General features: G+C 46.2%; 1 protein-coding gene across 1 annotated transcript in view; it reads left to right on the top strand.

Annotated features, from left to right (window-relative positions):
- The window catches only part of ALDH1L2 (aldehyde dehydrogenase 1 family member L2), a 97,361-nt gene that overhangs the window by 46,478 nt on the left and 27,567 nt on the right, over positions 1-23,316 (top strand). Inside the window, exons 14-17 of the mRNA XM_088454348.1 lie at positions 3,170-3,240; positions 4,577-4,682; positions 6,816-6,903; positions 8,069-8,162. Of these exons, the coding sequence (XP_088310474.1) occupies positions 3,170-3,240; positions 4,577-4,682; positions 6,816-6,903; positions 8,069-8,162 (359 nt within the window). The remainder of the gene's footprint in view (positions 1-3,169; positions 3,241-4,576; positions 4,683-6,815; positions 6,904-8,068; positions 8,163-23,316) is intronic.

The raw sequence follows: 23,316 nt of genomic DNA, 5'->3' as shown, positions 1-23,316 counted from the left end.
CAAAAGCAGCAATAAATGCAGTTAATAAAACCATGTTACACTGAACGGTGGGGCAGATTTAACATGATGTGCATAGAGATTTAGGGGTGGGCAGGATATGTCCTAGCTGAACTCTAAATTGCAGTGTACACATAAAGCTGTCCAGCATTGGTGCAAAATGTATAACTGTATTTTCAACCCCTTGCATTGCAACATGGTTTGCCAGGTACAATTAAAAGGTAGCAGCGCTAAAATCTAGCCATCCAAATTGACATGATATAAAAATACTTTAATAAATCACAATCGATCAATAACACATAAGACATATATCAAATAATAATATAAAACAATAGATGAGCATTCAATTGAATATATAGCCTCTTCCAACAATAATATAGATATGTATATATATATATGCCTGTTCTTGTAAGGCTTCCAGATTTTGAGTAAATGATGTTTGACAGTCTCAGTATGGCAACATATTATGTCCAGTATATAATTACCAGATCCTAACACCAGGTAGAGGGATGGTCCTATTTGTATACAGTCCCGTATACTGCACTCGGAGCCCTCAGATGTCCCAGGTGTGGATATAGGTTGTAATCCAGGTAATGGGCACAGTGGCGCCAAACGGGAATGTCCAAAAATATCTGGAAAGCTGGTCCAGGCTAGGTATGGTCTCCCTTCAGAAGGCACACTGGTTGGATAGAGGCGGGCAACTGACGCGTTTCGCTGTGTAGGTAGTACAAATTTTTTTTAGCAGCTGCTCAGTTAAACAGTTCAAACCAGCGCCTGTATACCCCCCTTTCTTTCCATATGTTTGTCAGGTACAAAGTTGCTCCTTTTTATTGCTTAGCTCGCACCTCTGAATGAGATCTAATATTTTCCAATTGTCTATATGTAAACATGTATTTAACCATCACACGCTATGCCAAATGACCTAGGTTTTGAAAATATAAATTAAGTTTGGAAAATAATATATACAGATGTAATATAAGTTTTCAAACATTCAAAAACTGCGCTTCTGTAATGTACTGTATTGCATACATTTAAAACATAAATTAAAATGCTATAGAGCGTTCATATCACATGCTATAAATGATTCATTAACATTCTGGCAATGAAGAATTTTCTTCTAACTTGGATGCAGCTTAATACTACATTGAAACAAAGTTACTATAGCTCAGAAAATACAAAGCTCAATCTCCCAAATACAACGGTGATGCAATAAATCAAAACATATTAAGCAAAGTTCTTAAGGGTCAATTCAATTAACCATGAGGAGGATTTGTGCAACGGCACCACAAATCTCACTTGTGGCCCGATCTTACCCCGGACTCACGGCTTTTTGTACGCATCGCTATGAGGCTGTGAACGAATATCAGCGAGTCCAAAGCTACCGTAAGTGCAGCTAATGAATTCCACCCTCAGTGTGACAGTGATCAATGCCGTTCATTCCTTAGTGCTCTGTCTACTGTCGTAGTTATTTGACAATTTGCGATTGGTGAAGTTACCTATTATAGCTTTTTTACATGTAGTGGCACACTAAGCATTGATAACGATTCGGCGACGTATATACTATTGCAAAAAAAACATCATATCTGAGGAGGCCAATTCCTTGTTGACAGCATGCTGCATACACACGTAAAGATTTTCTGTCCAACCATCCAACTAGTTATTGGTTGGAATGAAAATCTGGTAACGTATGGGAGTAACTGATGATCAGCAATTTGCTCCTAAATGCCAGAAAACAGATGAAAATGGTCGTCAGACAAGTTTTTTAAATGTTTGATATAAACAATTTGTTCAAACAACAGTTTTTGTCCATTTTACGGCGTTTGTGAGCAAATTGCTGATTGTCATTTGCTTTCATACGTTACCAGATTTTCATTCCAACCAATCAACTAGTTGGATGGTTGGACAGAAAATCTTTACGTGTGTACCCAGCTTTACACACAAAGCCTGGACACGCTGCTAAAGTGTAAGCAGGATACCTGAGGGGAATTCCTCAGGACCATTATAACTGTAAACCTCTAAAGACCTTTGGGTTTTTTATGGTTTCAAGATTACCTATGGAGGAATGACCTGCATTTATCACTGTCACATTAAGAACTTTGCTTTATATGTTTGAATTTTTGTATTTGGGAGACTATGGCCCTCATTCATAGGCGGTCGGAGGATGCAAGCGGTCGCTCAGAAACTGGGCGGCCGCTTGCATCCTGACCGGCCGCCTCTGTTTCGGTCGTTAGGCTGTGGGTTTACACCCACAGCTCTAACAACCGCTAGGGTGATGGTCGCGATGGTCATAGAGCATCGCGACCATCGGGGCTTATGACGAGACCCTAGGGTAGGGTCTCACTTGTCGTAAGCCCCGGAGAGCTTCTGGCTCTGTCTGAGCCGGAAGCTCTCCACTGACATCACTAGTGATGTCAGTGGGGCCTCCCCCAAACGGCAGGCGTTCCCATGGGAACGCCTCCGTTTGGGCTGCCACCGCCCCCGGCCCGCCTTCCAAACGGGGCGAGCTATCAATCAACATCGACAGCTCGCCCCCTTTGGAAAGAGACCCGCTACGACCGGCGCTGTCGGTCGTAGCGGGTCTCACGCATGCGCACGAGGGAGCCGGCTCCCTCGTGCTCATGCGCACTGGACAAACATCGAGGCGGCCGTGCGGTCGTAGACCGTACGACCACCTCTGAATGAAGCCCTATATGCTTAGTATTTATTTAGTGAAAGTTACTTTGTTTCACGTTGATAATAATCTAAATCAAACACTTCATTGCCAGAATGTTAATGAATCATTTATAGCATATTTATGATATTAACACGTTGTGTCATTTTAGTTTAGTTGCTTTATTTAGGGCTCAAATATAGAAGCTCCATTTCTGCACGTTATATATTTTATATAACTCTATATATTTTAACTCTAGTGGGTAACAACTAGATAACTTCATGTGTGTGGGCAGATTCTATAGAACAGCATTACCAAAATCATTGTTTGCATTTACACAGGAAGAAAAAATGATTCTGGCTTGTTTACAGTCAATACTGATATAACTGTATCTGCTCGTTCATTCACATTCCTAGAGAGATAATGAGTGACAGTAAACTTCATTCCACTACAGAATAAATTACAAACTGTAGCATCATACTGTCGTGTATATATTATAAACCGATAATCTTATTTTATTAGGGTTCTACAATTCCAATAAACCAAGCTCGTCCCAATCGCAACTTAACATTCACTAAGAAGGAGCCACTTGGGTGAGTGTATGGTGTTGTTCTAGTGCTATATGCTCACACTTCTATTGCCATGGTACCCTGGAACAACGTAGAACAGAGAAGTGCAATAGGAATATTTCATATACCCTTCAGTGAGCATTCACATTCCAGAGTATTCTTGACTGATTAGTTATGAAATCAGAAGGGAGTGCAGAATTTTGGTGGAAGGAGAGTATAACTGACTACTATGCTGCATTTATATTTATTGCAAAGTGGGCACGAAATACTGGCATGTAAAATAATGCGGGATCATGTAAGGTACACAGACACAATATGTGTAATATGAGAGCACCTGGAAGATCTCAGTGACAATAATTGTATATGACACAGGTCCTCTGCTAACCAAGAATGACTGAGTTCAGCAACAAAACTGTTATACTAAACTTATCTGCCACCTCATGGATTAGAGTGGTAATTTTGGATCACATTGCTCCAATGGTAAATTGTCAACATTTAAGGGGTCTATGTATCAAGCCACTTTTTACATAAAATTATGAAGAAACAGCAGTTTCTGCATAATTTTATGTATTGATCCTATGTACTTATAGCACTTCGATTTTATGTATTGATCCTATGTACTTATAGCACTTCGATCTGCTCCTATGTACTAAACTATTAAAAGCAAAGCTTTTCGGAGTTTAGTCCCTCTAGTTTACATGATCTTCAGATCGTGTAAACTACTGTTTGTCCATGGGGGCTCCAGGGGCAGGAGAGAGATCTTTTGATCTCTCCCCTGCAGCCCCCGGCCAGTCCCGGAAGATGACTATGTGCGCATGCACAGTGTCGGCTTCCCCCGGGGACGTCTGCCACTTCTGTGAAAGACTTCTCCGAAATGCTGGGGGTATAACTCGCGGGGACAGCAGTTACCAAAACCGCTGTCCCTGCTAGTTCCCGGTTGTACATAGCAGGGATATTTTCATTAAAAATGTAAATATTCACAGTGAGTTGGATTGTTAACAATCACGGCAGTACCGCGATTATTAATACATAGGCCCCTAAATATCTATATGTGCATTGTTTGATTATTTTAATATACTAGTAAAATATAAACCCACTTTAAACCTTGACATCCATCCCTTTGGCTTCTAGCCTGCAGGTGTAGCTGTTATGATGTACGATGAAGAACTCATCCCCTTATGTTTAATTAGTTACTTTGCTTTCGATTAACCTCTGTTTCTCCCAATAGTAATAGAATCCTAAACTGATATAGTGTTCGGTAACCCAATGTAATTTCTGCAAATATAAGTCTGATTTTTTTCCTCTGTATATTACATACCTCCATCTGATGTGAGACTGTATTGCTGTGTTCTGTCCACAGTGTTTGTGCAATTGTTATCCCATGGAACTATCCATTAATGATGCTTGCATGGAAAAGTGCGGCATGCCTGGCTGCAGGAAATACCCTTGTCCTAAAACCTGCACAGGTACATTATATTACCATCAACCTACTCCAACATTGTATCATATAATCTAACCTAAAATAATTCTCAATACAATATGTGTAAATTTCATTTGGTTAGCTTATTCCTAGTTACATTATTTACACAAGATAATGAACAATTATGCAAAAATGCAATAAAACTTTTTTTTGATGTTTAGAGGTAGGAAGTACAGCCATGGCCAAAAGTTTTTGAGAATGACAATGACGTGCCAACAGTAAAGCATCCTGAGACCATTCATGTGTGGGGTTGCTTCTCAGCCAAGGGAGTGGGCTCATTCATAATTTTGCCTAAGAACACAGCCATGAATAAAGAATGGCACCAAAACATCCTCCAAGAGCAACTTCTCCCAACCATCCAAGAACAGTTTGGTGACGCACAATGCCTTTTCCAGCATCATGGAGCACCTTGCCATAAGGCAAAAGTGATAACTAAGTGGCTAGGGGAACAAAACATCGAAATTTTGGGTCCATGGCCAGGAAACTCCCCAGACCTTAATCCCATTGACAACTTGTGGTCAATCCTCAAGAGGTGGGTGGCCAAACAAAATCCCACAAATTCTGACAAACTCCAAGCATTGATTAGGCAAGAATGGGCAGCCACCAGTCAGTATGTGGCCCAGAAGTTGATTGACAGCATGCCAGGGAGAATTGCAGAGGTCTTGATAAAGAAGGGTCAACACTGCAAATATTGACTCTCTGCATAAACTTAATGTAATTGTCAATAACAGCTTTTGACAATTATGAAATGCTTGTAATTTTACTTCAGTATACCATAGTAACATCTGACATAAAGGTCTAAATACACTGAAGCAGCAAACTTTGTGAAAACCAATACTTGTGTCATTCTCAAAACTTTTGGCCATGGCTGTAATATATGTTAGTAGTTATAAGTATGTCAGATAGACCAAGTGGTTAAAAGGGAACAAAAAAAACAATATGTTTGCACAACATGTACTCCCAACAAGCACTTTATCGCGATGCTTGTTAGCATGGGAAGCGGATATAGTCAGTTTATTGTCCGACCGCTGTAGCAAATTGAACCTCTTTGAGATGTATTGGCATCTATTTTACATTTAAATTAACTTTTGTTTGTGTATATCTGTTTGGAACAGAATATGGTTTATAAGATACACTAAGACAATGACTGATTGAATGATTAAATATTCTTGCAAAGTGCTGAGTAATATATAGACACTATTTAAATAACTAATAATAGGAATTTTCAAATTCATACCATTAACATCATCAGCCAGTAGAATATGCACCATAATAGTGTTTAGAGAGCTGTTCTTGTGCAAGTTTTCCTCTTCATAAAGTCTATTTATTGGAGGGAGAAAACTAATTTCCTCCCGCTGGTGAAAGTTATTACCGGCATTGATGGCAACAGCTTTCACCAAGACTATCCGGCAAAGGCTTCTTAACGTACCATGGACAGCAGCAATACAGATATCACTGCTTCCATCCTGTCGCTATTACCATATTCGGGGGATCAGTACTAGAAAAATGCTTCATTATTCAAATAAAGCATTTTTTATCTTTTTTTAATTATACTAAAATAATTTTTCAATAGTTATTTCTTCCTGTTTAGTGAAAGTGGGAATGTAAGCCAATGTCTGGCAAAGCCAGGTTGCACATATGCACAGCCCCTGAATACTGGTTGGCAAAGCGGTAGTACTCCTCTTCCTCTGCCAGCCAGTAAGGGGAGCTAAGTATCACACATTTATATTTCATGTCACCATGACCAATTTCACCCAGGAGACATATGGCACCTATTATATGACTGTTATTGTTTCTCTCTCCATTATTTTGTAATTCATATAACCCCGGATAGTTAAGTTAGAAACTGAGGAGAGCAGAGTGGAGCAGACAAATATCTCCAGGTGGAGTGAGCCAATGCTAATATAATAGCTCCCTGAGGCTAGTACACGTATATTCTAGTTGAGTGAAAGCTTTTACCTCTGGAAAGTTGACCTTTCTCTGCTAAGCCAGCTCCTGGATTGTGCACGTCAGCTTTGTTGTAACGTACACCAAAGACACATGTTCCACTTTTCATCTTCGCAAATGTACACATCGTTTTGGTTCTAGAATGTGTGACCTTATGACTATCTTGCTTTAGGTTACTCCGCTGACAGCTTTAAAATTTGCAGAACTTGCTGCCAAGGCAGGCATACCCAAGGGTGTCATCAATATCCTGCCAGGATCAGGTAATATTAAGAGATTGTGAAATACTCACTATACAAATATAAGTACAGTATGTTTACAGATGTGTCCTCGTACATCTTTGCTGCTGTCGCGCTCTTGGTGTGCCAGGTCCTGTGAGACAGGACCTGGTGACTTTTTTGGCTGAAAATGCATCTAAGCCACAACGCGATGTGACTAGGACGCACCAGGAAACTCTGCTGATTCATTTAATATGCGACACTTGTATATCAGTCTGTGACTGAGTCTCTGAATCAGCATAGGAAGTGCTATTATGTAGCGACCACAGCTTTTTTGCACGCGAAGTTCTTTTACAGACTCAGTCGCACACAGATATGTGTCGCATATTAAATTAATCAGCACAGTCTCCTGGTGCATCCTAGTCGCATCGCATTCTGTGACACTATCAGAGATATATCCAAAGATGATTTTCCACACTGGAGAAGTGGTTATAGGTATGAAAGATCTGTTTCCCATGTTTTTATATTAGGACTGTGCAGGTCAATTATTTGATTTCTTTGTTATTTATTAGAAATTATTTATATAGCGACAGCATATTCTGTTGCACTTTACACTGAAATGACAAAAGTCATGGGATAGGTGCCTAGTATCGTGTAGGACCCCCTCTAGCCCGGCGAACCTCTGGAGAGATGTTGATCCATGCCATCTGGATAGCTTCCCACAGCTCTCAGATATTTGTAGGTGCAGGATCTTGTGTGCGAATGGACCTCTCCACCACGTCTCATAAATGATTGATTGGGTTCATGTCAGACAAACAGGTGGCCACGCCATTCGTCTGAACACTCCTCAAACCAATTCTAGACAACTTGGGACCGATGACACGGTGCATTATCATGCTGGAATATGCCATCATTATGGGGGGTACATGAAGTCCATGAAGTGCTGCAAATGGTCATCAAGCATTGCAACGTACCGGTTACCGATCAATGATGTGTTCAGGCAGACCAGAGGACCCAACCCATGCCACATGAACACACCCCACATGCAGGAAGAAGCAGGACTTCTATTGGGCAACAATGCAGAACATGCAACGCTGACAGTTTGTTACAAACATGTTTCATATATGAACATAATACATTATGTTCTTTTGAATTCAAAGAAATAAAAATGATTGTTCTTTAATTTACATTTTCTTCTTGGCTCCTATAGGAGGTCTGGTTGGACAGCGTTTGTCTGAACATCCAGATATACGCAAGCTTGGTTTTACCGGCTCTACGCCAATTGGAAAGCAGATCATGAAAAGGTAATATTGATCAGTAATAGTAAATCTGTGTAATGAGGTGTGTGTTCTATATAGGGGATGCAGTCAGGAAGCCGATGGACGAAATGCCGACCGCCGGCTTCCCAGCTTTCAAATCCCGGCAGGGTACTAATGACAGGCGTCGAAATCCCGGCGCCTGTCATTATACCTATGCCGGGAGCCCGACGCCCGGCATACCGAATGAAGGTAAGCCGGGCGGCGGGCGCGGACAGCCGCACATTTAGGTTAGGAGCACCCTGGGAGAACTTAGAATTAGGCAGTCTACGGGAGGGTTAGGGTTAGGCTAGGGGAAGGGGGGTTAGGGTTAGGCACTAGGGGAGGAGGTTAGGGTTAGGCACCCCTAAGGGAGGGTTAGCGTTAGGGGGGGGGGGGGTAGGGTTAGTTATACTTGCCTAAATCCCCTGTTGGTATTTTCACTGCTGTCGGTCATAGGGCCGGCTGTCATTATTACTGATTCCCTGTATCGTACAGGTATTGCATTACTTTCCATGATCTTATTGAGTTGTATTAATGTTTTGTTTCTCCTGTTTAAAGGATTTAGGGCCTGATTCAGAGATATACCCCTACCGGAAGATTAGCGTACATCTCTGATGGTTTGGGATCTGCACATGCGCATGTGCAGAACGGGCCCCGCGATCTCGCTCGCAGACCCCCCCCCCACCAAGCCGCAACATGATTAACATGTGGTGCGGCGTTTGGGTGGTGGAGCGTGGGCATTGCTGGCCATCCTTCCCCGTACTGGGGCATGTCACCCCCGTTTGCCGGGAGGGACCAGACCAGAGTCTGCGTCGGTGGTCAGAGATTTCCTGGCCTCTCAGCTGCCAGGACCTGGCCAGGCTGCGGTAAACTTCAGCTACCACAGCCTAGCCAAAGGAGCAATCATCGCGACTATTGGTCATGATGGTGATCCCAGGCTGTGACCTCGGGCACAGAGCTGGAATCACAAATGCAGCAAGGAGGTTTCTGTTCCCTACAGACACCTCCTGCTGCATTTGCATTTGAGATGGACGGAATTGCACAGCGGCTTGTGTGTGGCTCTGCAATTCCGTCCATCTCTGAATCAGGCATTTAAACAATATGTTTATAGTTGGTAGAGGTTTTTTATCTATTCTGGAGAGAGCAACATAGAGTTGTTGATTTGAAGAACAAGGGCTTTAAAGGTCAGCTGCTGTAAAGTTGCCTACACACATAGCGATGTGCTCATGATCCGACATCATGTACGATTTCCCCAGAACTCTCCCCGGGAGCTCCCCGGCAGTCGTGAGTACGATTAGGTCAAAAAAGCTGGCAATTTGATTTACGATCCCACGATCTATCCTGAATTGTGTCGGAAGTCCAAATTATGAGATCGTGCCTGATAGATTGTGAGTTTACCAAACAACACACGAAGATCTTCACAACTGGTGGGAAATTTTAATAATGGGTGGGGCTAGCTAGGGGGTATAAAAAGCAGGTGCCATTTTAAGCCTGTGCACATTCTTGATCTACTAGTGAGGCTAGGTGTATACCTACTGAACCCTGTACATTGCTACTGTGCTCTGCTTTGCATTTGGCTTGTCTTTTACAAAGTGTGTTCTACCTGCAAGTGTGTGCTACCTGCATTCTGTCCTGTTCCTGAATTCTGTACTGATGAATCCCTATCAGTATAAAGTGTTGGTCGTCCAAGCTGGGGTCAAGGTGATCCAGGAGAGGGCCCAACGAAGGAGGAGGAGGAGGAGGAGAGCATGCTGGACCAATGAGTGGCTGCAGCAAAGGGATACCCGCTCTCACATGACCCTGCTGATGGAGATCAAGCAGAACACCCCGGACGACTACCGCAACTACCTGCGCATGGATGACGCCACTTTCCAGGAGTTGCATAGTATGGTGACCCCACCACATCCGTAGGCAGGACACAAAGTGGCGGAGGGCAATCCCTGCTGAAGAGAGACTCGTGGCTACCCTGAGGTACCTGGCTACAGGATGGTCACTGGAAGACCTGAAGTTTTGGACCCTCATCTTCCCTCAGTCCTTGGGCGTCATCATCCCGGATACCTGCAAGGCTATCGATAAAGTGCTGCAGTACCAGTATTGCAAGGTAAGAACAAAAAAAACACACTACACTTTTGTTTCTTGTGAAAGAAAAAGTTTTTTGGTCTATTTTTGTTTTTTTTTAACTCTTTATGTAACTGTATTGACAGCAAATAAAGCTGCATTAATAAGACTGTGCCAACAACACTGCACGGTATTAAATAACATTTTATTTGTGTTTTGTTTGTTTTTTTAACTCTGTGTTGTCAGACAATGAGGCTGCATAAACAAGACCTTGCCAACAACACTGCACAGTATTAAATAAAAAAAGTGTGTTTTTTATATAAATTTTACATTATATATATATATATATATATATATATATATATAAAATGTAGAAAACAGCATTATCACCCAATTTTATCAATTCCTATAGGAATGCTGTATGTTATACGGTGGTTCAGACGCCAGTTTGAACAGGCCAATACACACATGGCACAAGTGCAGATTGTGGCCCCGGCTTCCATCAATCTGTACTTGCGCCATCTGTGTGTAGTGACCTTGTCCAATCAGCGTCATCATCACCGTATACTATACAGCAGCACCTATTGGGAGTGATAACATTTGGTGATAGTACAGGCAAAAATAATAATAAATTTTTTTTTTAACAGTTTCGAATAACAGGGCAAATCATCCCTTGCCTCCAGCAGAGCAGTATAAATAGTCTGGCATGTGGGTGGGGTACTGGGTGGGGGAGTAACCTCCAGCTGGGCTGGGGGGGCCTCACATAGGCGGTTGGGGCTGGCGAATACAGAAGTGGGTCTGCAATGTAAGTTGAGTCATGTAAATTGCTTTTTAGTGACCTTATTAATAGCTCATACACGAGCCTGTGGAAATTTTTCTTAGTTGGGTCATCCATTGTTCGCATTCTACTATTAATATGCGCTGTGAAATCATCAATGTCATCCGGCCGTTTCTGAAGGATGCGTTCCGCTTGTTTCAGAAATATGTCCTCCTGTTCTGAGAACTGTTGCTGCTTTTTCACCAGTTTTTTTTTTTTTCCGTTGAGGAGGTGTGGAACATGATGGGGAGGAGGGGGGGTTGAATGGTTGTTGGGACTGGGGGAGAAGTTTCCACCTCGCTGTCCCCGATCAAACTTAGGTCCGGCATGGAGGACATATCAGGCTCTTGGGTGGGAGTCTGTATAGGAGAAGAAATGGAGAAAAAATGGAGAAAAAATATTATAATCCTGTTTTAACCCATTTTTTACTATTTTTCTAGTTTCCAAACACCACGGAGGAGTGGAAGAGCATCGCTGAAGAGTTTGTACAACTTTGGAATTTCCCCAACTGCGGAGGAGCCATCAATGGAAAACACATCCGCATCAATCCACCTGCCAACACCGGATCATATTACTACAACTATAAAGGCTTTTTCAGCATCGTTCTCATGGCAGTGGTGAATGCCAACTATGAATTTTTGTTTGTGGATGATGGCAAGAATGGCCGTGCTTTGGATGGTGGGTCCTTCAAACAGACGGCATTTTACCAGAAACTCACCAACAAAACCCTCAACTTGCCATCACTGGACGAGACACAGCATGGCCTAAATTAAGTTTTCTTTGCAGACGAGGCTTTTGCTTTACATGAACATGTGATTAAGTCATTTGCACAGAGGGGCCTGACCAGACAGAAGAGAATCTACAACTATCGTCTATCCCGGGCACGGCGCATTGTGAAAAATGCGTTGCGAATAATCAGCAACCGGTTCTGCATTTTCCACACCATAAACCTATGTGTGGACAAGATAGACTGGGTCGTGATGGCGTGCTGTGTGCTGCATAACTTTCTGCGAAGAAAAACTACCCAACGAGGACCAGTCACAGCTAGACCAGAAGATGCAGGACATCCGGAGGAGATTGCCCAGTTTACATCAGTGTCTGCACCTCCAATTTCAACATCAACTGTACGTGCCAAAGAAGTGAGGGAGGAGTATATGGCCTATTTCAATGGACCAGGTGCGGTGCCATGGCAGGAGGACTTTCTGTGAACTAACTGACTACAGTGAACATTTGGGATTATTCTAAAAGAAAAGACTTTGGTTTATGAACTGTGTTGCAATTTACCAAAATCTCCTCAGACGGTCCACTCACTTCTGCCACCTCCTCTTCTCCCTCTCGCTCAGCTATCAGGAAGACAGGCTGGCGTTGTGGCTCCTGATCGCTGATGAAGCTTATCAAGTGATAGTACCACAGCGTTGGATGATACACGTCGTCGGTGCCTGCTCCGGATCTTTTTGAATCGTCCACTTTCTTCTTCTCCTTGATGTAGACTGTACGCAGGTTCTGGATTTTGTGGCGGACTGTTTTCAGGGCAGCATCCGTAATTAACTTTTTAGTGTACTCCAACAACACCTTTAAAGCTGCCAATTTCTGAGACTTATTATGGTATTGTCTACAGCTTATCCGCCATAGACACTCTTTGGACTGTAGGATCTCAAGGAATCCAGTCACAAACTCTCGCTCACTATCCATCAACATTCCTAGGCAGAAGAAAAATATGGTCATATACATTTTTAGCTATAATTGTACATTGTTTTGTGATTTTTAATGTTTAATGTTTTAATATGTATATTTTTACAGGATTTTAATATGTTTGTTATGGTATTGTAATATGTTTTTCTTTTACAGGAATGTAATGTGTTTTTATTTGTATTGTATTGGTTTTTTTTATTTACAGGAATGTAATGTGTGTTTATTTGTATTGTAATGTTTTCTTTTTTTTACAGGAATATAATGTGTTTTTAATTGTATTTTAATTTGGTTTTTTTTTTACAGGTTTTTAATATATTTCTTCTGATGTAATAGATTTGTTTATGTTGTTGCAATACATTTGTTTATGTTGTTATATTACAACATCATAAACAAATATATTGCAGCAACATAAACACAGGTAATATATTTGATTATTCTGTTTAAATATATTTTATGTTGTTTTAATAGAATTGTTTATGTTGTTGTAATATATTTGTTTTTGAAATTTTAATATATTTGGAGCATTTTCTAGTTATTTATTAGGTGGCCCATGACATTGGTGGGCAGTGAGTGGGTAGGTGGGTGGTGCACATTGGTGGACATGGGAGGTTGATGCATGACCCAGCCACCGCCCACCTCATTCCAGCGCGCGGTGGCTGGGTCATGCATTTATAGCTGGGTGCACACATTGTTGGACAGGTGGGTGGCACACATTGGTGGGTAGGTGGGTGGCACATATAGGTGAGCAGTGGGAGGTTAATGCATGGCCCAGCCACCGCCCGCCTCATTCCGGTGGGCGGTGGCTGGGTCATGCATTTATAGTTGGGTGCACACATTGGTGGATAGGTGGGTGGCACACATTGGTGGGCATGGAATGCATGACCCAACCACCGCCTGCCTCATTCTGGTGGGCGGTGGCTGGGTCATGCATTTATAGTTGGGTGGCACACATTGGTGGGTAGGTTGGTGGCGCACTTTGGTGGGCATGGGAGGTTGATGCATGACCCAGTCACTGTCCGCCTCATTCCAGCAGGCGGTTGCTGGATCATGCATTTATAGGTGGGTGGCACACATTGGTGGGCAGTGGGGTTGCATTAATACATTACCAATACTCACCAAAGTGCTCAAATCCAGACTTCAGGTGTGCAGACTCCCAATCATGCGTCCTTCTCCTTCTATCCACAATGCTGCACAAGATGGCAAATGGGCCTGTACAGGGTCCTGTCCGTCAAATTCCGCGATGTACAATGAATCGTGAGATACATAGTGAGTAAAAAGTACTCACGATCGGCACCACATCGTGTCCCAGATTAGCAAATCTGCCCTACAGCACGGCAGATCTGAAGATGCGATGTACGACGAGCGGGGATGCGCATTGGCATCGTGATCGTATGTCGTCGCGATTCGTCGAAATCGGCCAGCTCGGGTAAAAAAATCGCTATGTGTGTAGGCACCTTGAGGGTTTAGCCTTGTGGTTTGTTTATTGTCATACTGAAAGAAGATTGGAAATTGCAGTCATGTCAGCTGGATGTAGAAGTCTGTTGAAATCATTGTTATACTTACTATGTCTACATTCTCCAACTGAAGGAATGTATTCATGATGTCTGAAGGAATGTATTCATGATGTCTGAAGGAATGTATTCATGATGTCTTGTATAATGGACTATGTAGCCTATATAATTGCAGTATCAGGTGTGGCCTACAGCCAGGAGCAAGATAAGGTTACAAAGAACAGATGCTTCAATTAAATTAAAATGTAGGGAATGTAGTGAGGATCCCGTCAGGCAGAATACCAGCTCCGGTATCCAGACGATCATCAGAATACCAGTTTTTAGGGTTAGAAACTAGTGGGAGGGTTAGGGTTAGGCTGCGGGAGGGGTGGGTTATGGTTAGAGTATGGGAGGGGAGAATTTCAGTTAGGCTGCCAAAGGGGACGGGAGGGGTGGGTTAGGGTTAGAATACTCACCAACATGCATCAGGATTTTGATTCCCGAGCCGGCATTGTGACCGTCGGGATTCTCACCACCACAATTCTGTACCCATTTCAAATGCAGATGTGTAGCAAAACACATATGATTGCTAATTCCAATTACCTGATGCTGAATCCATTGGTAACTCTGAATTTAGGGCCTGATTCAGACCCGGTCGCAAGCGCGGTGCGCTCGCAACCGGGTCGATGGTGGGCCAGTGCGTATGCGTACGACGGAGCCAGCTCCGTTGTGTGCATGAGCGAGACCCGGATAGCGACGGGCACTCCGTCGCTCCGGGTCTCGCAAAAAAGGGTGCGTGCTGTTGATGTTGAGTGACAGCACGCCCCCTTTGGTGGGCGGGCCGGGGGAGTGGCTGCCCAAACGGAGGCTTTCCCATGTGAACGCCTCCGTTTGGGGGCGGCCCCACTGACATCACGAGTGATGTCAGTGGGAGAGATTTCGGCTCTGTTAGAGCCGAAATCTCTCTGGGGCCTGCGGCAACGAGACCCTACCACAAGAGTCTCGTCGTTAAGCCCGATGGTCGCGATGGTCTTGACCATCACGAGCATCTTCCTGGCCGCTCGCTATAGCTGTGGGTGGTCACAAACAGCCCTGATTCAGAGCGAGCACTCTGTCAGAGCGACTGGCTCTGAATCAGGCCTTAGTTCATTATGAATTATACTACTATGCCCGTGGCAAACATTTTGCCAATTTGAACCCAGAACATACGTACGGAAATGCTTCACTTGATGATGGCTAGATAATGGGGATTTTTTTATTGTAACATTTCGCCAATTTGTATGTGCAATGATATATGTGGCCATGGACTCTGAAGCAAAATGAACTGCTTCCAAGGGGTATTGCAAGCTGAGCCCCTATAGATGCAATTGTTAATGCACTGTTACTCCGCCTCACCGTCTCCCAGCCTCCCGCCAATCAGCGGCTGACGGCAGCTCTCGTGGAAAGCAGAGAAAAATATGAGATATGGTAAGAACTTACCCTTGTTATCTCTCTTTCTACGAAGTCCATAGGGTTCCACAGGATACCTTGGGGTATAGGTGTGACGTCAGTCGCAGGGCACCAAAGAGTTAAGCTTTCAGCCTCCCAGGATGCACTAGGTCCCCCTCCTATACCCCGCCCCCGGGCCAAGGCACCTCAGTTAGTTACCAAGCCATAGGCCGGAGGAGGAGAAGGAAGAGAGAGAACAAAGATCTGGACACATACAAGAATCACATTCTCACCAGAGGGAGACGGAAAACCGGTGACCAGAGCAAAGCCCATCTGCAGCACAGGTGCGACAGGGCGGGAGTCCTGTGGAACCCTATGGACTTCGTAGAAAGAGAGATAACAAGGGTAAGTTCTTACCATATCTCATATTTTCTACTTCAGGGTCCATAGGGTATCCACAGGATACCTTGGGGATGTCCCAAAGCAGTATCCTTTAAGGGTGGGGACGCTCCTGTGCAGAAAGGAGAATCCGCCGCCCGAAGGAAGCATCCTGAGAGGCGAAGGTGTCAAACCTGTAATACCTCACGAAGGTATGGACAGAAGACCACGTAGCAGCCTTGCAGATCTGAACTGCCGAGGCACCACGTCGAGCTGCCCACGAAGGACCCACAGACCTAGTGGAATGAGCCTTCAGAGAAGGAGGGACCGGTAGGCCTTCATGAAGATAAGCTTCAGAAATAGCCATACGGATCCAGGCTGCCAAAGTTTGCTTTGAAGCAGGCCAACCCTTTTTACAGAAGCCATAGAGGACAACAAAGCGTCCGACTTCCTAAACAAAGAAGTGCGGTCAACATAAGTCCTTAAGGCCCGCACAACATCCAAAGAGGCCTCACCCACGGAAAGACCCGGTGAGTTAAAGGCCGGAACAACTATTTCCTCGTTAACATGAAACTGGGAAACAACTTTGGGAAGAAACTCGGGCCGAGTGCGGAGCACTGCCCTGTTCCCATGAAAAACCAAGAAAGGGGGTCTACAAGAAAGAGCCCCTAACTCAGAAACACGTCTGGCTGAAGCAACGGCCAGAAGGAAAACAGTCTTAGCTGTTAGCCATTTAATATCCACTGAGCCCAGTGGTTCAAACGGCGGTCCTTGGAGAGCCCTCAGGACCACAGCCAAATCCCAAGGCGCCACAGGTGGAACAAAGGGCGGCTGAATACGGAGAACACCTTGCATAAAGGTGCGCACATCCGGGATTGTAGCAATCCTACGGTGAAACCAGACAGATAGGGCCGAAACCTGTACCTTCAAAGAAGCAAGGCGAAGCCCATGATCTAGTCCCGCTTGCAGGAAGGCGAGAATCCGAGACAGACGAAACTCCCGCGGTGCATAACCTCTCGGTCGACACCACTGGAAGAACGTATGCCACACGCGATGGTATATCCTCGCGGAAGACGGTTTCCGAGCTCGTAACATGGTACGCACCACAGAGCTGGAAAACCCCCAGGACCTCAGCATGGCCGTCTCAACAGCCACGCCGCCAAAGACAGCCGAGTCAGGTCCGGGTGAAGACAAGGACCCTGAGACAGAAGGTCCGGTCGTAGCGGCAACCGCAGAGGACTGTCCACGGACAGACCCTGAAGGTCTGAGAACCAGTGCCGTCTGGGCCACGCGGGAGCTATCAACAGGAGCGTCCCTCCTTCCTGTTTGAATTTCCGGATTACCCGTGGAAGAAGGGAGACCGGAGGGAACAGGTATGCGAACCTGAACGTCCACCGGACGGACAGAGCATCCACCAGAGACGCCCCTTCGTCTCTTGTGCGAGACCCGTACACCGGCAACTTGTTGTTGTGCCGGGACGCCATGAGGTCGATTTCTGGAAGACCCCACCTGTCCACCAGTAGTTGAAAAACGTCCGGGTGCAGGGACCATTCCCCTGGATGAACGTCCTGGCGACTTAGAAAGTCCGCCTCCCAATTTAGCACTCCCGGGATGAAGACCGCTGATATGGCCGGAAGATTGCGCTCCGCCCAAACCAGGATCCGAGAGACCTCTACGAGAGCCGCCCGACTGCGAGTTCCTCCTTGCCTGTTTATGTAGGCCACGGTGGTAGCATTGTCCGACTGGACCTGCACCGGGTGACCCTGGAGAAACCGCTGTGCCTGCAGGAGAGCATTGAAGACCGCACGGAGTTCCAAGATATTTATTGGAAGCTCCGCTTCTGTCGGTGTCCACCTGCCCTGGAACAAGTGTGGACCCGAAACTGCTCCCCAGCCCCGAAGACTGGCGTCCGTTGTCAACAGGACCCAATTTGGAACCCAGAACGGACGTCCCTTGTTGAGGTGGGTCGTATTTAACCACCACGCAAGGGACAGGCGAACCTCCGGGGTGAGCACAATCGTCTGGAACTTCAGAGACTGAGGCAGCCCGTTCCACTTGGACAGGATCAGGTGCTGCAGAGGTCTGGAGTGAAACTGGGCGTATTCCACCATGTCGAACACCGACACCATGGAGCCCAGTAACCTCATCGCCGAGTGTAAGGACACCCGGCGGCTGTGCAGACAACTGCGCACCCTTGACTGTAAAGCAGAGATCTTGTCCTCCGTCACGAAGATCCTTTGCTGTCCCGAGTCCAATAAGGCTCCAAGATGCAGAATCCTCCGAGACGGGATTAGAGTGGACTTCTGCCAGTTGATTAGCCAGCCGTGCCGTTGCAGCAGTGCAATGGTCAGGTCCAAGTGGTGTAACAGGAGCTCTGGAGATCCTGCCACCAATAACAGGTCGTCCAAGTACGGCAACATGCGGACTCCTTGCAGCCGCAGAGAAGCCGCCATGACCGCCATAGCGTCCTGTATGTCCAATGACACCATGTAGTCCCCAGGTTCCAGCGCCAGAATGATGGACCGTAGGGTCTCCATCCGAAACTTCGGGACCCGCAAAGACTTGTTGAGTGCTTTGAGGTTGAGAATCGGACGATATGACCCATTGGGTTTCTGTACCAAAAATAGATTTGAATAGAAACCCTGGCCCCTCTGGGAGAATGGAACAGGCACTATAACTCCAGCCTGGAGCATAGTGTGCAATACCTTCCGCAGCTCCGTAGCCTTGTTCCGGTCTGATGGTAGACCCGTGGTGAAGAATCGAGCCGGGGGGCTGTGCCGGAAGGAGAGGGCGTACCCGTGAGAGACCACCTCCAGAACCCAAGTGTCTGTCGTAGTGAACGACCAACACCGGGAGAACTGCAGCAGGCGGCCTCCCACCCTGGGATCCCCCAAGGGGAGACCCGGACCGTCAGGCCGCAGGCTTGTCATCTGGCTTGGGGGCCGGACGTCTGGTACTCCATGCCTGTTTCCGGGGCTTGACCGATTTCTTAGGGCCAGCCTGTCGAGGAAACGACTGTGGTTTGGGCCTGCCCTGGGCCCTAGATGACCGAAAGGACGATGGTCCAGAACCAGAAGGAGCAGCGGCCGACGGGAGACAAGCAGATTTGGCTGCCGCCAGCGTTGCCACAATCTAATCCAGATCCGGACCGAAGAGAACTTCTCCGGTAAACGGCAACGCTTCCAGACCTTTCTTGGATCTGCGTCCGCCTTCCAGGATCGCAGCCACAAGGTGCGACGAGCAGCTACCGCTGCTGAAGAAATTCTAGACACCAGAGTACTAATGTCTAGAGCCGCCTCGTTGATGTAGGTGGCCGAATCACGGAGATTGCCAATCAACTCCGCCTGTTTGGCCGGACAGTCGGATTCAAAAGAAGCCTCTAATGAATCCGCCCAGCGCTCCATCGCTCTGGCAACCCAGCAAATGGCCATAGCCGGCCGTGCTGCCCCCCCTGCAAGGGAATAAGCGGACTTCAGGCAGATTTCTACCTTGCGGTCCGTAGCATCCTTAAGGGAGGACATGGATGGCATCGGCAATGTGGCACTACGGACAAGACGGGTCACGTGAGAATCCACCTGTGGAGGGGATTCACACTTAGCAAAATAATTATCCGCGAACGGATAAGCCACCGCCAGGCGTCTCTGCGGCTGGTATCTTTTGCCAGGTTGTTTCCACGCCTTCCTCTAAATGGTCCACCAACTGACCCGAAAGAGGAAAGACTGTGGCATCGCCCTTCACATCTTTGAAAAAGGCATACTTAGATTTAGCCGCTGGGGGAACTTCGTCCTCAATCACCAAGGCTGTGCGGACCGCCCGAATAAGTCCAGGAATATATACTTTGGACTTAGCATCAGCGTCCTTAGTATGGAAAGGTTCCTGATTGTAAGGATCCAGAATCTCCCCATCATCAGACGTCCCTTCGTCATCCTCATAAGGAGCGGACAGAGACGCCACCGGCCTTTTATGAGGCCGCATCACAGACTCCCCTTGCAACACATCCGACAAGTGCTGTACAGAACTCGTCAGGGAGTTAACCCACGCTGGCTCCTGAGAACCCGGGAGCGGGGAAATAGGGAGACTGTGGGGTACCACCAATTGTCGTGGGAACCCCTGCATGGGTGACGACACCACAGACTGCTGGGACAAACCCATCGGAGTAAACGCGGGCTGCGGAGCTAACTGGCCCACTAAAGCTGTTAACGCCTGAGCGAAACAAGCCCAGGGCGGCTCCTGTACCGGTGCTGTAACCGTAATAGGCCGCGCCATGGACAAACACTGCCGGCAAAGGCCCTCCGCGCTACCCTCCCCCTCCGCTAACGGTACTTTGCACGTGGTACACTGTAGCCGGAGGGGAAAATCACTTTCAGACATTATGGCACCACGTATGTGACCTCTCTCACCAATTAAGTATTAAATAGGCGAGAGACCACCCTGCAGCACCGCACCGCAAGGGCTTTAGCAGAAAGAACAGGGACAGTAATAAAGCTGACAGTTTAGAGAAGAAAAGTTACAGGCAGCGCTAGCACAGTCACATACAATGCAGAGAAATAACAATTCCTGCACTAACAGCGCTGATCACTCAACTACACAGACACAGGGCCTGGTAGGACACAGCGCTGCATACACAGACCTGAGCCACAGCGGAGGAGAGGTATGCGGGGGGACCCAGACCACGATGCTTCCTTCCAGACTTCCAGCAGCGTTCACCATGCGTTGCAGAGAAGATGGCCGCCGAGGAGCAGAGAGAAGCTGGCCTGGGGGAGGAGCGCTGACACAGGACCAGTCAGCACAGTGCAGAGAGGGCTGTGTGCAGCGGGGGAGGCGCCGGCTGTGAGACAGGGAAGGCGCGCTCCCCTGGCATGCATTTAACCCCTGGGACGCCGCAGCGCTACCGCTCTGCTGCGGTCCGCTGTCCCAGGGGGTAGTGGAAGCGCAGGTTGGTCGCCTGGCTCCACGCTGCAGCCAGTCCCCAGGGAGCCCCCTGCCTGGGGACTTAGGACCATGTGATCAGCGGGGACCCACCGCGGGACCCCGCTGCTTACCTCTGTCCCCCTTGAATCCGGCCATGGTCCGGAGCATCTGGGGTCACCGCTAGCTGTGACCCCAGACGCCCACCAGCATCCCCGGATCAGTACCGGCGTTCTGGTACCGGCGGGGTGTAGGGAAGACAGCATGGACGTCAGGACTGACTGTCCATGCTGTTCATCCAGATGTGCAGCCACAGCTGCATGAAGAAAAAGCTTCAGGGGCTCTTCTAGCCCCCACTCCAACAGGTGCACCCGACTCCGGCCGGGCACCAAACTAAACTGAGGTGCCTTGGCCCGGGGGCGGGGTATAGGAGGGGGACCTAGTGCATCCTGGGAGGCTGAAAGCTTAACTCTTTGGTGCCCTGCGACTGACGTCACACCTATACCCCAAGGTATCCTGTGGATACCCTATGGACCCTGAAGTAGAAAGAGGCGTTTCTTTCAAGGCACAAACCCGGTGCTGATTGGCTGGGAGATGCGAGCCTGGAATCAACATTTTGGAGAAAGTAGGTGAGGGAAGAGCGCCCCCTACGGCAGCAGCCTCACGTGTTTTGCTGCACGTGCGCCCACCCTCATTATGTAATAGCTACGTCACGCAGCCAGACTGCCAATCAGGAACAGAACTGGGCAGAACGTAAACTGTGCCCGCACATGGCTAGGACGCCAGGTCCATGTGAGAGCACACAAGACCAGTAGTGTGTGAGAACAGCAGCCGGCGGCGGTCACCTTTATCCATACTTGCCTACTTTTGGAAAAGCATTTCAGGGAGATTGTGAAAGCAGCACCTATGAGCGTGACAATAAAGTGGGCGTATACTGCTACATCTGAGGGGGCGTGTCATAATACTGACTTACATCCACATGTAAATGAGCCCCAAAGCAGTTAGTAAGATCTACTTGTTGATGAAAACACACTGATACTTCTCAGAAAATACATGTAGCCATAGGGATCATTGTGCCTTATACCCAATGCAGGAAAATCATACTAATGATCCTATTTGAATGTACATATCTCTGTTTTTTCTTTTATATAACAGTGCCATAATGGGGGTAAGGTGAAATGAGGGAGATTGGTAGACTCTTCAGGGAGACAGGGAGATTGCTGCTATTTCAGGGAGTCTCCCTGACAATGAGGGAGAGTTGGCAAGTATGCCTTTATCCCGCTTCCCCCGGGTCACTGTGCCGGCTCTGTGTTCTGGTAGTTTTCTTGACATTTTCTGGTTAGCTATACCAAGGCTTTTATTATGTTTTTTGTCAATTTTTTTTTCCATCAAATTTTATACAGTTTTATTCCAAATTCTGTAATTTATTGCTGATTGAAATACGTCACAAAGAATCATATGAATATCTTAATTAGTCTATGAGATATTCAAATTCAAAGAGCGTTTCAGACAAAGGGACTAAGCGAATTTTATATATATATATATAAGATTTGGTTACACATAAAATTCAGTGTTTAAGTGAGAGTCTAGATTAGGACAAAAGAAAAGACCAGGAGATTATTAAAATGCCTGTTGGCAAAAGGGAAAAAAAAGACTCCTAGGGGTATATTTACTAAAGTGCGGGTATTTAGAAGTGGAGATGTAGCAACCAATCAGAACATGTATCTAGCACCTTCTAGAAGATAATAGCTAGAATCTGATTGTTTGCATTTCTTTACTTTTTCCCTCGCACAGAAAAATGTGCAATGTTGGGTTACTGTAATTCTCGGTGATGTGTGCAACTGCACATCACTGAGCATTGAATAGCCCCCTGCGAGTATTATTTCTGCAGGGAAATTTGTATTCTTACTTTCTTCATTCTCCTCTCCCTGGCCATTTGTGGATACTGCATGCCTACAGCACCCTTGAATGCTGTTGGAGTTTGTGGACTCATTAAACTGTATGCATTATAACAGTCTGTACATAACTGACGTTTCCCTGTATCCTGTGGAAATTCATTCTAATTAGCAACTATCCCTGTATTTCTGAAACCAATCAAGTAAAGATTAAAACTTCCTTGCATTGTCAATGGGTCCTGTTTTCTCTATACTTTGGTAGGATTGTTGAAATAATTTGTCAGTGACTTATTTTATTCCACTTGCGCACGGTTGTAGCCTATACACGTCTGAGCGCGGTAGTGTCTGAAAAGTGCATAATATTTATAAGGAAATCTATAACAAATAATCACATGCCTGCTTACCTCCTTAGGGCATACTGTGCACAGGTAAACCAAGCCTATATGTGAGAAGTAATGATTTTGGCTATAACCCCAGTTAGACATGTTAGGTTG

Source organism: Taudactylus pleione, unplaced genomic scaffold, assembly GCF_031769625.1.
Source record: "Taudactylus pleione unplaced genomic scaffold, aTauple2 ptg000040l, whole genome shotgun sequence".
Taxonomy (NCBI): domain Eukaryota; kingdom Metazoa; phylum Chordata; class Amphibia; order Anura; family Myobatrachidae; genus Taudactylus; species Taudactylus pleione.
The sequence above is the reverse complement of the archived record's forward strand: the minus strand, read 5'-3'. Positions and strand labels throughout refer to the sequence as shown.